General features: G+C 35.3%; 1 protein-coding gene across 9 annotated transcripts in view; it reads right to left on the bottom strand.

Moving 5' to 3' along the window:
- The window catches only part of DCAF6 (DDB1 and CUL4 associated factor 6), a 146,937-nt gene that overhangs the window by 48,684 nt on the left and 80,617 nt on the right, over positions 1-17,636 (bottom strand). For 3 of the 9 annotated variants that reach the window (XM_046681511.1, XM_046681508.1, XM_046681509.1), the window contains exons 11-12: positions 11,696-11,866; positions 4,362-4,421 (exon numbers count right to left, since the gene is read on the bottom strand). The exons of 3 other annotated variants lie outside the window; for them this stretch is intronic. In XM_046681511.1, the coding sequence (XP_046537467.1) occupies positions 4,362-4,421; positions 11,696-11,866 (231 nt within the window). The remainder of the gene's footprint in view (positions 1-4,361; positions 4,422-11,695; positions 11,867-17,636) is intronic. 3 more of the 9 variants (XM_046681516.1, XM_046681510.1, XM_046681512.1) reach the window with 1 other exon arrangement.

Raw genomic sequence — 17,636 nt, 5'->3', positions numbered from 1 at the left:
CAGTGAAGCACACCCACTAAAATTTAGAATTTTTTTTTTTTTTTTGGTGAAGAAGATTCACTCTGAGCTAACGTATGTTGCCAATCTTCCTCTTTTTTTGCTTGAGGAAAATTAGCCCTGAGCTAACACCTGTGCCAATCTTCCTCCATTTTGTATGTGGGTTGCCACCAGAGCATGGCTGATGAGCAGTACACAGGTCTGCGCCCAGGATCTGAACCCACGAAGAGCAGAGCACACTGAACTTAACCACTATGCCATGGGGCCAGCCCCCGTAAAATTTTTATTATTAACATTTTATTCTTGGTAACCCATCCCATATAAAGAAATCTATGAACCACTACAGGAAATTAAATTAAACAACATGTAAAAGTGCCTGGTCACCTAAAAAGTGGTGAATACTGTCAGGTAAATATAAAACTTAATTATCAATTAAAAAAACATATATTAGTGTCTCTTTAAAAGTATGAAAAAGAACTTTAAAATATGCTTAACAATCATTAGTCAGAGATATCTTCAGAAAGAAAACTTATTAGATGTACTACTTTTTCCATTCTGCAGGGTAAAACTTTTCCATTCTGCAGGGTAAAATGGAGAACAAGAGTCTTGACAAAGATTAAAACTTGAAATAATAGCCTATCTGGGTACATCAACTATCCTCCCCTCCCTATACCTTTAACCTCCTCTACAAAGATTCTTTCTCATTCTATAAACAGCTCAGTTTTGAAACTACAACTCCCTTCAAAGACATTACCTTTCTTCTATCTTTTCATTCTTTTTTTCTTGTGACGAAGATTGGCCATGAGCTAACATCTGTGCCAATCTTCCTCTGCTTTATGTGGAGTGCCACCACACCGTGTCTTGACCAGGGATCCAAACCTGTGAACCTGGGCCGCTGAAGCAGAGCGCATGAACTTACCCACTGTGCCACTGGGCTGGCCCCTATCTTTTCACTCTTAATTGACCGTACTGAAAAAGTCATCTGTATATATACCAATGTTTCCACTTTTTTTTTAGTCTTTCTCCTCAAACCACTGCTATTTGGCTTCTGCCTCCACCATAGCACTCAAACTGCAATGCCAAAGAAATTGATAATCCACATATTACCAAATTCACAAAACATTTCTTAGTCCTTTTCGTATTTGACGTCATTGCTTCCTGTGGCACTACACACCAGTTCCTTCTCGCACTTTTGTTTTCCCCTGGTTTTGGATATGGCATTCTTTCTGTTCTGCCTATTCCTCTGCTCATTCCTTTTCTGTCTCCTTAGCTAGACCCTTTTCTCTGCTTGCTTCTCATAGTACAGGCTTTCCTCTTTTCACAGACAATCTTATCCACTCCCATGGTATCAACTGCTATCTGTAAACTGACGATTCCTAATTTTTATCTCCTCTCTGGTGACTTCCAGAATCATATAGCCATCCAACTGCCTATGAGAATTCTCCATTTGGATATCCAAAGGTACTTCAAACTCAACATACCAAAAAAATCTCATGTATTTTTTTCCCCTATACCAACTGTTCCTCCTGAAATCCCCATCTTGGTTGACAGTATCACTATCTATTACCCTATCAAGACACCTGGATTATCATTCTCTTATTCATTTTTAACTAATCAGTTTCAAAGTCCCACCTTAAATACTCTTACCTCTTAAATACTTTAAAAATCTGTCCATTCTTCTCACTTCCCACTGCTACTGCCTTAGATTGGATCCATCATCATCTCTCACCTGGACTATGGCAATAGTCCCTTACATCGTCTTGCTGTTTTCAATGATACTCCCTTCCAATCAACCATCTATATTGCTGCCAAAATGACTTTTCCAATACGTAAATCTGGTCATGTTTCTCCCAAGATGAAACAATTTCTACAGCATCTCATTGCTTAAGGAATTAATTTATTTACTCATTCATTCAGCAAATACTTTCTGTTTAATGTATAACAGTGTAACAGATACAGTGTTAGGCATTGAGTATATTATAGTCAATGAAAACAACATTTAGAGAATAGGAAGAAAGAAAGCTTATTAAACAAACAATCCCCTAAAGAAATGTATGATTACCAATTTTGACAAATGCAATGAAGGAAAATAGCAGGTCATAAAGAGAAAAAGAGGGAGAACTACTTCAGATTAGGTTAAATTATTTTTGAGAAAGTACTATCTAAATGAGATTTGATAAGTAGAAGTTGCTGAGGGAACAGCATTTCTCGTAGAGGGAATAGCATATACAAGGGAGTTGAGAGGGAAAGGAACTTAGAGCGTTAGAAGAACTCAAAGCAGACGTATTTGGCAAAAGTTTAATGAGTGAGGGAAGAACGGCCTGAGAGAAGGTCGGAGAGATACGGGCCAGGTCATGTAGGGCTGTGTAAGCCAAGAAATGGATTTAGGTTGTTTTGAAGGGCAAAGGGACACAAAAAATCTTAGGCAGATGAAGGATATGATTAGATTTACATCTTTCAAAGTTCACTCTAGCTGTTGGTAGAGAATAGACTATAGCCTGAGTGGAAGTGAGGAGAACAGCAAAGAGGTTACTGTCAGTCCAGGTGAGAAAGATGGTGGTAGGCAGTTTCTCTTAATTTTTATAGTAGAAGTTCTCTTGAGCTAGTGTAAGCCTATAATGTGGAAGTCCTTAGTACTTTAAAAGATGTAACCCTGCTGAACAAAAAGCCACGTAAAAGCTCAGAGTTTAATGTATTTGGATATACTGTCCATTAGAAAATTTCTGCTCAGAGGACTCATCTCGAAGTTACATTAATAATGGTCTATTCTGATGCAGTTTCTGCCAAACCTATTCAATATTTGACCTTTTATACAACATCTCTACTTACAGGACTAAAAGGCATATCACACTTTACACAACCAGAAGAACAAAGAACCTCTTGATTTCTGCCTCCAAACTAGTCTACCCTAGTAAATGGCATCATTATTCACTCAGCTATCGTTGCCAAAAATACGGGAGTTATCCTTTATTCATCTCTTTCTGTCACATCCTGTATCATGCAAATTAAGTACCAACTTAAGTTGAATATAATATTCAATATAATTCTATGGAAATTATTCTATGTAATTAAATAAAATTTGAATCTGGCCACAAACTCTCTGGTAGTCACACTATTTACTTTCATATATCCTTACAAAAAAAGATTATTTGATTAGAGAGTAGTTTTAAACGGAAATACAATATATTATGACACTATAATTGTGTTTTACCTTAATTTTTCTTCACTGTTAATACCTCTACAATAAGTGTTAAAAGATAAAACATGCTTAACTTCTTAGTTATAGAATTCATTTACCAATTCATTCATTCATTCATTCTCAAGAACAGAAAAATCTAAAGCAATACTTGTCATCTTAGTTCTATAAAGAATAATTTAAGATCAGACGTACAGAAGGAGTTTTGTAATTTGTTTTAAAAGTAGTTTCTGAATATTTCTCCCAGAAGATGGTTAAAATTAGATCTATTGGACCAAATAGGTACTTCAGCTATATTTAATTTCCCCAATAGTGTTGACAAATGAGTCATCCTACACATGTAAACTTTCAGTCAACTAAAGCTTATGACCTTATTGCTAAGCTAGTTTTTAATTTTTTGAAAAATATTTGTAAAATCTTTTAGGCGATCATGTCTCTTTTTAAATAAAGAAAAGTGAATATTATTTAAGTTATTCTTGATGACTTAACATTATCTTTCATTATGTCATAATAAATTTAGAATCCTCCAGCAAATTCTGAGGTGAGACAGCAAAGCTGTTTGCCCTAATTCTAAACAGCCTGTTTGCTTATTTACAGTCTTCCTCTTGCCATCCTTCTTTTTAGCTGCCCCTTGTTGTTGTCAGAATATCTCCCTCTACCAATCCCTCTCTGTGCTATACTGGACCTGCTGGTAAGAAAGCCTGATAAATAAGTGATCTGTCTATCTCATCAGGCTCTGCTCAAGGATTTGAGGTTGAGTGTATACCTCTCTTACTTCAAAAAGAGCAAGTGGACACAGTGGAAGCTATTTTCTCTCCTGCTTGATGGCTTTGGAGCTTAACTCTAGGTTAACTCTATATAATTTTATGATAGATACCTAGAATAAAAAAATGGATATAGCTTACATCCATTACAATATTGTTATAGGAAGAGAATACAAAGTTGGCATAAAGAGTCAAAGGTAGAAATTAACTTAGCTTACACAGAAAATAATTTGTATAGGCCAAGAAGGCCCTTTGTGCACAATACCACCTACAGTAATTTAGCCCACAGAATACTGACTATTAGACCAAAATGAAATGCTATGAAAAAGTGAGAGAGAGCTTGGTTTATGCACTGCAATAAAACTATGGATGGATGGGCATAGCGCATCTCCTGTTGCACGCACCCTGTTGCTCGTCAAGTGACATGGATCCAAGCTGTTTGTTAACCACAGAAGAAGGAGAATCTGAAACAAAAATGAGATTTCAACTTAAAAGTAAGCAGCAGAAAACTGCACAGCAATGTCATGATCATCTCTAAGTTTAAGAAACAAATGTATAAGGGTGGGGAATAGAAGTAAGTACTGTGGTGTATTTCCCAAGCAGTGAGTAAGCAGGGCCATGTGCTTAAGATATGTTATTCCAGGCAAGCACTTAGCAACTTTCAGAATGAGTTGAGAAAATACTCTTCTACTTTCATGCATATACCTTTTATCAAATTCATTTAGCACAGGCACAAGGTGCAAGGTAGATAAAATAAAAATGGAGTATCTCCTTCACTAAATAGAAGACTCTTCCCCTTCTCAAACTCCCTCTCCAGTTCCTTACGATGGCTTTCATGCTGGATTGGAGGATTCAAAGCATGAAATGTGATGCTCTCTATACTTTGCAAGATGTTGTTTGTCACACACCTTGAGCTGAAAAAGGAGCTCAAGTGAAGATGTTAGACAAAGAAATGGTTTATAATACCATTACAGAAACATAGATAACTTTAAAAATTCTATGGTATGTTGTGCCTATTAAAGCTATACTCCGTGAAGGCTTAGGTTTCTTTAGGTACCTGGTAGGAAAAGGAAAAGAGAGGCAAAGAGCAGGCTTAATGGTCTGGGCTTCATGCTTTCTACCTTGGCTTCAAACAGAACATTTTATTTTTATCCTTTCAATACAGTGAGTTTCTATGAAAGAATTTGCTTTATAAATGGGTTCTATTGTTTGAAAAACACTGTTACAAAGGGAAGGCAGCATGATAAAATGGAAAGAATGCTGGTCTGGAGTTATTAATTCTTTATTCTAACCCTACTGCTGACAATAATTAGCTATGTGACATAGGATAAGTCATAAAATCTTTAGGCCTAAGCTTCTCCTTTCTTCCTGGTCATCCCAGGGACCTAAGCAAAGCGCTGGGGAATAGAAAGAGGTAAGTACTAGTCATGGCTTGGCTTTCAGTGTCTCAGTGGGGCTGGAGGAAAAGGGAATATGTGGATAACAAGCATAGCTCCGCCTTAAATGTAAGAATACAAGAACAGCTCTCTCCTGGTTTCTAGAATCCTATGCTCTAATTCTTAGCAAATGTTGTTTAATAAAACAAAAACCTTGTACTTTTGGCTGATCACCAGTTCCTACTCATAACAGCACTTTATTCCCCTGAAAGTAGATATTTTGAGTTAAGAGAGTTCTTAACTCGACAGTTAAGAGAAGTAGTCCAATATACTCTGGATTTTCAGCAATTTTATGTTACATAATTGCTTCCATTTGTACATTTAAAAAGTCTGAATCCTGCTACTGGGACCACTTGTATCAGCTTTAAATCGTCTACCTTCTGATATAACCAGTTTGCTCACAGATTTTTGTATTACTATATTTTGATAAAGCATGATCATCATTTTAGTAATACCTTTTACTTATCCTTCCTTATCACCTCTTCATCAGAACATTCAGTTCAACAAATCTGTACTATGCAAAAAAGAAAGCAGGAATGATGGTGTTTCAATTACTTCCCTAATTTATTCATGCTTTCCCTTCCTTTTTAAGACTTCTCTTGTATCCGTTTCAGAGTTATATACAACATTCCTATTTTTATTTATTTTATTTTATTTTATTTTTTGGTGAGGAAGATTGGCCCAGAGCTAACACCTGTTGCCAAGCTTCCTCTTATTGCTTGATGAAGATTGTTGCTGAGCTAACACCTGTGCCAATCATCCTCTATTTTGTACGTGGAACGCCTCCACAGCATGGCTTGATGAGTGGTGTGTAGGTCCGCGCCCAGGATCCGAACCCACGAACCCTGGGCTGCAGAAGTTGAGCATGTGAACCTAACCACTATGCAACCAGGCTGGCCCCCACGATCCATGTTGTTTTTGAAGAATAGGTAAGTTGGCCTTTAGAGAAAAATAAAATTGTATTCTTTAAAGTAAAGAAAAATAACAAAAATGTGAGTCACAGTGAAATAAATATTGGAAAATCTTCCTAGAGAGTATCCTATGAAATATTTTTGGATTTGGATTTGTTACACATTTCACTGTGCTATCATTTAATAAGAAAGAGCCCTCAGAAAACTATCAACTCTCCCACAAATCCTTTATCAAATATTTAATTTTTCTATAAATATTATGGAAAGTACAAATCTTATGAAATAATGTGCATTTTATTTTTTAAATAAAATTTAGGAAGGACATTGATCAAGGATCCAGAGTGTTGTCATCTCAACAAAATTGTATATTTTCAAACTCCTGAAGGATTTAAAAATATTAATGAAGTTTATGTTTGGACAGATAGTATTAAACCAAAGGGTATCCTTTTTGGTTTTACAGTCTGTAATGGATAGTGCATCTATCTGGGGAATTATCTGTTGTTTCTCCCATCTTGAAGACCAATCTTTAAGAAGGAACCCTTCTTGATCATTGCTTCCATTCTATTTTTAATCTTGGGTACCATGCAACTGTTTTTGGAAGGATTATTTTCCTGTCACATAAACATATGAAGTAACATGTTTTTATACCACTGGATAGTCATAAACACAATATTCATAACTTCTGTTTTACAGAAATATTTCCAAATATTAACAGAGTAACTACCTGAATAGCTAATATTAAAGGAAAATACAATCATTAGTTCAATGTTGATTGCTTCAGTTGTCTGCATACTCTACTCCACTTCTGTGAAATATCTTCCAGAAAGCACCATTACAGAATAAAAATCTGACCATATGGTCCAATGATAACATTACAAAATGCAATATGGTTGGTTAGCTTATTGGAAGTGTTTAGAATTACTATTATTATTTTTAAGGTAGAGATAAACTTTAGGCAAAAGCTCATTCAGTGGTAAGCTCAAGGTGTCTCATGGCCAATTACCATATATTTCCAAAAAATGTGCATTTTGGTCTTGAAGAAATTCTTTAACCCCTTAACATCAGAATTTTCTCAACTGTAGAAAAAAATAAAGAAGTATAGTCTAACAGGTAAATAACAAGGACTCCCTTGGTTCAAATCTGGCTTTTCCACTAAGTAATACCGTAACCCTGGGCAAGTTATTTAACGTCTCTAAGTCTCAGTTTCTCCATCTATAAAATGGGGATATGTATATAATCACAATATCTACCACATGCTGTTCTTGTGAATACTTAATGACATAATCCATGTTAAGTATTTAGGTAGCAATAGGAAAGGGTCAATTAACATTACTGTTACTTTCCTGTTTTTCAGAAACATGGAATTGAATGAAAAATAATGATAGGAAGCTGTTCTGAAAAATATGAAGCACATTCCCATGTTTCAAGTTCTAAGAGACTCCTCACTGTTTTGCTCAGGACTCTGGCCTTCAAGATAGTTCAGGAGTGCTTGCAGAGCTAGATCAGCATCACACCTGATTTACTAACTGCTTACAAACGATAAAAACATGGATCACAGGCATCCATTTGAGAAGTACTACATGGGACTGTCATCACAGACAGTGCTGGGAATCAGATACTGTCTGCATAGGATCGGGTAAGTGCTGATTTTTTCCAATATGGCTCAGTTTTGAAAAGCCCTTTTTCAAAAATAATCACCAATGTTTTATACCCTTTGGGGGTATAAAAATTACTTTTTTTCTTTTCCAATTGGCAAAACCGTGCCATAAAGTGAAAAAACAGTTCCTACCTGGCCCTCTCTAAGCTGGCTCCATGCTCCAGTGGGGCTCTGTGGTGGTCGGGCCAGTGCCAGCAGACTCCACAGGGTGTTGTCACTCTGAGCAGGAGCCAGCACCCCATGACTTCGGGGGACCTGAAATGGAAAAACAGAGTTGGGTTTAAAATCAGCCATATGCTGAATGCCTCTGCTATAGCTGTTAATGGCATTCATCTGATAAACATACATACAGCTCATTCAAAACCCTGAATGCTATCAATCTCTTACATGGCCATGATATGAGGACATTTTGAGGTAGTAAGTAAGAGATACTATAATTAAGATAGTACATTATGTGTACGGCTCTACTTAGGAGTACAACAACTTTATTTATAAAATACAGTATTGTCTACCCCATCCTCATGCCATCTCTATAAATTATGGCAGGCCACACCATCTAAATAAATTAATAATTGAGAAACTGAGGCATAAAGCAGCCGAATGACCTGCCCAAGGTCATCTAGTCACAGGGCCAGAGACAAGAACTCAGCCAGTAATCTGATGGAGGCAAATTCATCTCTTTATGATGAAAGAAAAAAAATCACTGAAAAGCTAGAAATGAGTTATGATGTATTTCCTAAAAGCCGAGGAAAAAATGCAGTTTTTAAAAACTAAATGAAATAAAAACATTTCAAAGTAATCTATTTTGACTTTGAAAAGTGAAATTTTTGGAAATTCGCTATGAAGAATTATAATTTATAGGTGCCAAAAATTCTTTCAGAACAGTGGTTTTCAAACAGAGGTTTGGGCAGCATAGGTGTCATGGGTGGCCAGAGGGGCAGGCAAGAGGGCCACCATTCCTCATCTCTCCTTACGTATTTTATGTTAGTGCCACTTTTACATATTCTATATTAGAACTTCCACAGGAGACTCTGATAAAAGAGCTCACAGCTGAAAAGAAAAAAAAGGAAAACCACTGTTTAAACATCTTTTAATATCCACCTTATATAGTTTATCTTAAACAGCAACTTGAAACTGAGAGTGATACCATTTGGTGCCTTGGAATAATGTTTCAGTCTTCAATTGCCAAGAAATATTGACAACTAAATAAACAAATTCTATCTGGGATTATGACTAACTAGCATCAGGTCCCCCTTCCTATTTGATCTCATTAAAATGTAGGTTATTTCTACAAAACAGTTCGATGGTTTGATCCCATTTTCCTAAAGAAATTAGGTATTGTAGATTCATCTTACAGTCAGCTGTTCACAAAAGATTCTGAAGAATCTTATATTTTGAAAAGAGAATAAAATGTTTACTAGACAATGCAGTAATTCAGAAATTCTACACTTGTTCAAATTTCTTGGTTTCTAAATCACATTAATATCTCCTTTGAATATCTTATACCTAAAAGATTTAAATGGGTGAGAAGACAATGGAAGTATCATTTATTGACATTATCATCTGTTACTGATATTCTACAGATATCAAGGTATAATGGGAAAATGTTTTTATCTATGAGAATTGTACATTCTTCTACTGTTAATAAATTAAAATCTAGAATGTTAATTTTGGTGCTTTCTATTCTGATAGATGATTTTAGTAGTAACATCTAGCATGAGAGAATTACCAAATAGTGTTCCTGTGACACGTGAGGCCAGAATAAAGTAAAAGTAGCACTATCAAGTGAACCCAAGGCATGTTACAATTAGACTTATTAAGGTCTCATATGAACGCTATGTTAAAAACGTATGATACAGATGCTTCACCTTGTAGGTGAAGAGAGCAATGTAACATTGAGTGATAGCACTAAGGGCCTCTAATAATGGTCCATGCGGTCAGCCTCAGGAGCCCATTATGTTGTTTAACACAAAGTAAAGATAACATGTTTCTTAATTTCAAAACTGGCAAGGTGTCTACTCAACTTTAGCTTTTTAAAGATTACCACAAATAAACTGGTTACCAAATCAGATACTATTTAATAAGAATGATATTTAACAGTTGGGAAAATAGCATCTTATTTCACAGAGACCATATAATCACCCTAAAGCTTTCTGATTCTTAAAAAACCCTACTTCAATTCAAATTGGTGAACTAAATATGAAAGGCTGAGTCTCAAAATATTTTTCTAATGTTCACAATGTACGTTTCTTACCTGTTAATGCAGACAGTTTTATTTTACACTTAAATTCATTTTAACACTTGGTTCGTTACCTGCTAAATTTGAATAAAATATTTATATATGTAGGGACATTTTATCTTCTTCTTATGTGTTTTTATGTTGCCTAGTTTTTTACTTTTGAAATAGTTTAGCTAGAGTTTTATATAAAGCACAAAATCATAGCAAAACGTCTTACCATCAAATGTCATGAGCGTAACTGAATCAAACTTTCTTTTTAGTTTTAAGTATTGGAAAAGACTGCTTTATAGTAAAAAAAGTCAGAGGCATCTTTGCTTGATTGATATTCCCTCTATTAACATAACACTGAATTAAAAATCAGGTCCGAATTTATTCCAAACATCACACCTATATTACATAACTTAAATCTATTTTACTTCACTATGATATTATATAATGTGCTTTTGTTACCACAGCACTTAGTGGAACACATATTTATAAAGTGGAGTTTGTCCAGTTCTACCAATATACAAATTAATTCCAAGTAATTAAATCAGAGTTCTCAAAATAATTAATGCCCAAATCATCACTCCTTAGGTTGGCAAAACAAAGTACATCAAAGCTTTATAATCTCATTAGTATTAGAACCCAGACACACTCTAGCTCCTAAATAAAAATTTATAGCACCTACTATAGTTACCTATAGTACAGGATAGGGAGTACCTATTTATTATCCATCTTGAAAGAATTAATTTGACAAATTATTTTACACTATATCTTTCATTAATTCTTTCAACAAATGTTTATTGAGCATCATCAGCTTTCTGACCATAAAAGAACTGGGCCATTAAAATACTCAATGAAAAGGAAAGTGGTACCAATTATTACTGTTTTATCAAAGTTTTATAGCATAAGCGTAGGAACATGAGAGTGTGGAGTACTTTTGCTGCCCTACATATCAGAAAGCTCATTATGTGTAGAAGAATAAGGAAGCAAATGCTGAAAAATGTCAAATAATTACAGAAGGGGAAGACAGAGTCAGCATGCTAGTTATGGCCAAACAATACTCTAATTCTAAAATCTAGCACTGCTAGGTTTATATGGGAATAGGGACAGGTTAAATTTCAAAGCGAAAAAATGAAGAAGAGCTAGGAGCCAGAAGCATAGATATTATTTCAGAATGTAAGAAATTTCAACAGAAATGATCAAGTCAGGCTCTGAATTCACTAGGTTATTAGAAAGTAGTTCACTTATAAAATTAATAAATATTTGCTTCTCTCCAAATATATTACAAATAAAATAATGGATTATTTTATATTCATCTCTGCCAAATGCTGCTGCCAATCTGTCCCCCTAGCCGTGTGGTGATGAACACCACCATATGCAAGAAAGGCAGGGACAAGCTGCAAGCACATCAGCTCTCCTTTTGAAGAGGAAAAGGGAAGCATCTTATTACACAGTAGCAGTGTTAAAAACCAACTTTACCAGCTGCTTAAGGACACTTGACATTAATAACCTGAAGCATGAGGGTCCTGTGAAGAGCCCTCATGAGAAGACTGATCAGAAGTGGAAGGCTGTTGTTTGGCACGTGCAGCGAGCTCTTGCTGCCTCTGCTGCTCAGCCTTCTTAAGCCTCAGTTGTTGCAGGCGCTTACGGAGCAAAGCTATCTCAGGCCCCCTTAAAAATTCTGACATAGATAAGAAAAGAAAAGTGAAAAGACAGCAATGAAATAGAAAATAGTAAGAATTTGATTATACATTAAAGAGAGAAAGATATAAATAAAACACATGCCTGACAGAGGAATACTAAAAACAATTTACTCATAAAAAAGAAATTACTGATCATTAAGTTATGCGATAAACGATATACTCTTACACACCCAAATGCTTCTGTTTAACTATGATGAATTAGACATATATGGTTCTCAAAGAATACTTAAATAATTAAACAGAATGAAAATAAAGTCTTCCATAAACAAAACATTTAAAAATGAACACTCTTTTTCTCATAATTTCATCTCTTTTTACAACAAAATGATACTACGAAAAGAAAAATTGAAAAATATCAGTCATCTCATCTAATCTATACACAAAAATCACTTTACCAATTTCCATCAAATAATAATTAAAATTCAACTAAAATTATGAAAAAGTTATGCATTTGGAAAAATTTGGAATTTATTAGTGGAGAGCACTTTAAAAAATGAAAGTTACATATTTTTCAGCTAAAATGTTCCTTTTTATGTTAGAATTGTCATTTACTTTTTCTTTAAGCTCAAAAATACTTACATAATCTTTAATATTTTCTTAAACTTCATCTGGAACAGTGGTCATAGACAAAAAGTAGAAACATAACATGAAATTCTGCAGAGATATATTGAGTGCCTACTATGTATGAGGCATTGTTTTACGCTCTGGGGAGAAATAAAACATTGAACAACATAGTCTCTACTTGTGTGGAAGTTTATGTTCTGAGGGGAAAACAGGTATCAGTGAACACACAACATCCAAATATATGTAATATACATGTGTGTGTTTGTATGTGTCAAGTGAGGATAACTCATTAAGTAAAGTAGGCAGGGTAAGGTAACGGGGATAGAGATCGTGGGGGAGGGGGTTCTTTTATGTATGGTCATTAAGGAAGGCTTCTCTCATAAGATGACTTTTTAACAAAGACCTCAAGGACATGTGGGAGTAAACCACAAGGATATCTGGAGGAAGTGTGTTCCAGGCAGAGGGAAGAGCAAGAGCAAATGTGCAGAGGGAGAAGTGTATCTGGATGTGGGACACATATCACAGGTAAAGGCAGAAGAATTTGCTGATAGTTTGGATGTAGAGTGATCCCAAAGTTTTTGGCCTAGGTAACAGGAAAAATAGTTACCATTTATTGTGGTGGAGAAGGAGCAAGTAGTATTAGAGGGAAGAAAAGAACTAACAATTATCCAAGCGGAGAAACTGAGTAGGGACCGAAGATAACATTCACCAGTAAATTTGGATGTCACCAGTGATGTTACTTTATGCCACCCAGAAAGTAAGTGATGACAAAGAAGTCTAAGAACTGAACTCTGGGAGACTCCAATGTTTAAGAGGAAGAAAAGCTGTAGAAAGAGTAAGGAGAAGCCAGTGAGGAGGCTGAAGAACTAAGTGAGGTGAGTTCTGTAGGCTAAGTGACGAAACTGTGTCAAAAAGGATAGAGTTGTGTCAAATGCTGCTGACATAATGAAAAAGCCACTGACTGAAAACACTGAATCTTGCACCTTGGAAGATGTTGATGACCCTGACAAGAGCTGTTTCAATAAATCACAGAGGCCAAAGCCTGACTGGAACAGGTTCAAGAGAAAGGAGAGGTAATGAAATAGAGACAAAAAGCATTTATATACTCTTTCCAGAAGTCTTGCTGCTAATGGGGAACAGAGAAATGAGATGATGGATGGTGGGGGAATAGAGTGACGGGAGGTTTGTTTGTTTTGGTTTGGGAGATAATACATATGTTTGTATGAGGATGGACAATGTTCAATTGGCAGGAGGAAGAAAGATGATGCATGAAAAGAAGTGGGCAAATGCAGGAATGATGTCCTTGAGTAGATCAAAGGAGATGAGTTACAGTGGATAAGAGAAGGAACTGGTTTTAGATAGGTGCATAAAAACTTCATCCACTATAACCAAAGGGGAGGCACAGTATCTGGGTAGAGATTCAATAGCGATAGATTTGAGGCTGGCAGCACACAAAATTTCTCTCAATGACACTGGCAGCAAATTACACAAACTACCAAATAACTTTCAGCCTCTTGTACAGAGATCATAAGGGTACAAAATTCGGCTTATTGTTTCAGGAATCAATCATGCCTAAGATACTAACCTCTTGTTAACATACACTCTATTTATGAAGAATTTTATTCCATTAGCCAATCAGCAGCTAAGATTTAATAAGCAATTCAAGTTATCACCATAGTTTCTCCTCACTAGTTCTTCCTAAAAAATTCTCCAGTACCAAGTAGAAGAGTATGCATTGACAAATAAACTGTGAGACTCAATGGCGTAGTGCCTTCTTTCAGGTGCATACAAATACTTTATTTATTGTCACCAAAATAGTAATGCTTTTAGCAATATAAAGAATTATTATGCAGGTATAAAGTTTGTCATTTTATACTTCAAAAGAAATTACCATAAAGAGAGAGATTACATACATGTCAAATTTTGCTAAGAAAACAGAAAAATCACAAAAAATCCACCCAACTTCATTGTTGTTTCAAAGTCTCTCTCTTGAGCTCCCAAATGTTTTTTAGGGATGTAAGAGTCTCCATCCTAGACCCACTAGGTGATGCAGCAAACAAATAGCATGCTTTAAGTATAAGCAGTGATGCTCTATAACTTTGAAAATCAAAGTTTAGTTATAACAATGTCTTGAGCCATTTATTTAATGCTTCCAGTGCTTTTTAAAGAAGAATTTGCTTACTTTTAAGACTGGTTGTAGGTAGCTTTTTTCCCCCCTCGGTTAAAAAAAAAAAAAAAAAAAATGAAGCTAGGAAAAGAAGTCACCACATAGCAAACTAGGAAAGACAAACAGTGAACTGAAAATTCCAACTAGACATACTAAACATATAGTTCTGCTAGCAGTTTGAAATATTAAAGGCAGGTAAGATACATATACATTACATCTTTTTTAAATGTATACACAGACACATATAATTTATAATGTGAATAAATGCTTGGAGAATTAGTTTCTTTTAACATAAGCCAAAATGAAAAGTGAATACAATGAATACCTTCTGTTGAATTTTTAAAACAACAACAACAAAAAATCCCTCAACAATGTGTCAGGAACTGCTAATGGGAAATCTGTACTTCCATCTCCCAAAACTGCTAACCCAATTCCTCTTGCTTTCTTTGAAAGACTCCAGACTGGTCTCCCTAATGACTTACCTTCCACTAAGAGAGGAGAACAATAAAACTACAGTTGACTTAGCAAAGGTCCACTTGGTTTTAACCTCATGTTCTGCCTCTCCAAAACACAGAGTCTTTTATCCTGGACCCTAGATTATTTTCATGACTTATGTGCCGGTACTTTATCTGCCTGCTGCCAATGTGTCCTCTACTCCCAACCTCCTCCTTGCCAGGGGATCCTTGGGCACTTTTTCTTCTAGAACTGGTCACTCCTTTACTGACTTCTAAGCTCCTCAGGTCTCTTCTTTAGTCTCCCCAAAGAAACCTAATATTTCTAATATTTCCACTTGTTTCTAACCTATAAATGGCCTACACCTAGTCTCACGGATCCCCTTTAAGGAAACTGTAATCTGGGTATTTGGGCTTTGAAACGTTTGCTTTGATATGCTGTACAACAGAGTTCTTACTTCCCTAGTCATTTCTCTACAGAGCTCAATTTAGCTATAAAGATATGAAGAGACCTGAATAATTTGTAAATCTGAGCAGACAGTAATTTGTAAATACGAGTCCACACACAAACCATGTTATAAATGATTTAAAAACCTAAATTCTCATGATCTGAGTGGTCTATGTAATTAGAAACACACAGATCCTTTAGGTGATTCACTTCTCAAGGTGAGCACTCAAAACAATTTTATATGTACTGATATCCCCATCCAATACTAAGAAACCACATTCTCTAATATATTCTTTTATTTAGATTAAAATGAAACCAAAGGAAAAAATTAAACTATCACCCGCTGAAATGAATGCCTCATTTAATACCCTCTCATTATTACCATGGGGAAAAATTACAAAGAACACACGAAATGAAGACACTTCCAGGCTTAGTTTATGAAACAACTAAAAGTGATATCTAATAGGCATTACGGAGAAAAGAAAATATTTTACAGTTACTTTGAAATACTTTTAAAAATAAAATTATGAAGATTTCATTTTAACCTATATAGTTTCAACTCATAGTCACAGCTTTCTGGTTTTGAAATAAATAATCTTATTATCACATTTTTAAAAGCACAGTCTTTTGTTAAATATTCAAGAAAAGATCATGTATAAGAATCAGAATGTCTGATTAAATTCTGAGTTATGTACATAGAATATGGTTTCAAATGGTTTGACTATGTGAATTAAAATAAAATTCAAGAATACAAAGGTGAAGTCAAAGAAAAACAAAAAAAACCTATCAACTGATTTCAAATTCTACTTGAATATATTTACCTTCCCTAATTCAGCTAAAAAACCCAAAGCCGATTCTGTGGCCCCCTCTAGATACACTATTCTTCAGGTAATGCATTTCGTATAAGCACCTCACTTGTGGCTTCATTTTATTTTCTTCCTACTCATATTTCTGTTTGACCTGGTTCCATCATTTATAAATATAATTTTTAAAAAATACTTCTGTAAGTTACCTTAAAATATTTTTGGAACAAAGAAAAAGTATCTACTCAGTCCTATGAGGTCTGGATAGCCAAGGGCAAACAATGGATCCAAAACCAATAAATGACTGGACATCCAATCACAGCAGCTCCCGTGATGATATCTAAGATATCACCAAATTTTGGAAGCCCATCTCAAACATCCAGAATAAAGAAGTGGGGCTGAAACTATAAAGACTAAAATACATCTAAATGTAACCTACATGGCTTACATTAGTTTAAAGATAACAGTATCTTTAGAGACTGCGTTGCTGGAAGAAAAAAGAGGCTTATATAGAACAAGATAGCTAATCTCTCTGTCTTTATGAGAGCATAATCTAGTAAGAGAAAATAAGTCATAAACAAATCAATGAAAAATGAGCAAAACAATTACAAATTTTTATAAGTGCCTTTCAGGAAAAAAACAGGGCTATGTAAAAGAGAATTAAATTTTAAGGAGGGTAAGAAAGGAAGATGAATCTAGCTAGGGCAATTACAAAAGAACTCTCTTGGGTGACATTTGAGCTGAGACCCAAGAAAAACCAAGTTGGCTATACGATAAGCCAGGGGAAGAGCTTCTCAAGCACAGAGAACAGTAAGTACAAAGGCTCAGAATTGGAAAGAAAGAGGCAGAAGAGAATTTGGCACATATAAAGAAGTGAAAAGAAACCAGTGAAGCTAGCTAGAGCGTAATGATTATCGGGGACTGAGAAAGTGGTATGAAACGAGGCTAGAGAGGCAGGCAAGGACCAGGCCATGTTAGGTTCTTATAGGCCCAGAGTAAGGAGTTTGATTTTTCTTCTTTTGTGGATGTATTCCTAAACACAATTGGAAGTCTTCAAGGGTTTTAAACAGCAAAGTTATATGATCTGATTTAACATTTTGAAATAATACTCCTGGCGCTGCATGGAGAGTAAATTATAAGGGAACCAGAGCAGATGCAGGGAGATCAATTAGAGACAAGAAATGATTGTGAGATGGAAAGAAGCAGAATACAAAAGCTATGGGATCTGATACAATCACCCAGGGATAGAGCGTATGTAGAGAAGAGAGCATAGATTAAGGGGTTCTACTAAAATATACGGAAGTAAACAAAATG

The sequence above is a fragment of the Equus quagga genome, chromosome 13, assembly GCF_021613505.1.
Source record: "Equus quagga isolate Etosha38 chromosome 13, UCLA_HA_Equagga_1.0, whole genome shotgun sequence".
NCBI classification, from domain to species: domain Eukaryota; kingdom Metazoa; phylum Chordata; class Mammalia; order Perissodactyla; family Equidae; genus Equus; species Equus quagga.
Note: the sequence above shows the minus strand (reverse complement) of the source record. Positions and strands in the feature narration are given on the sequence as shown.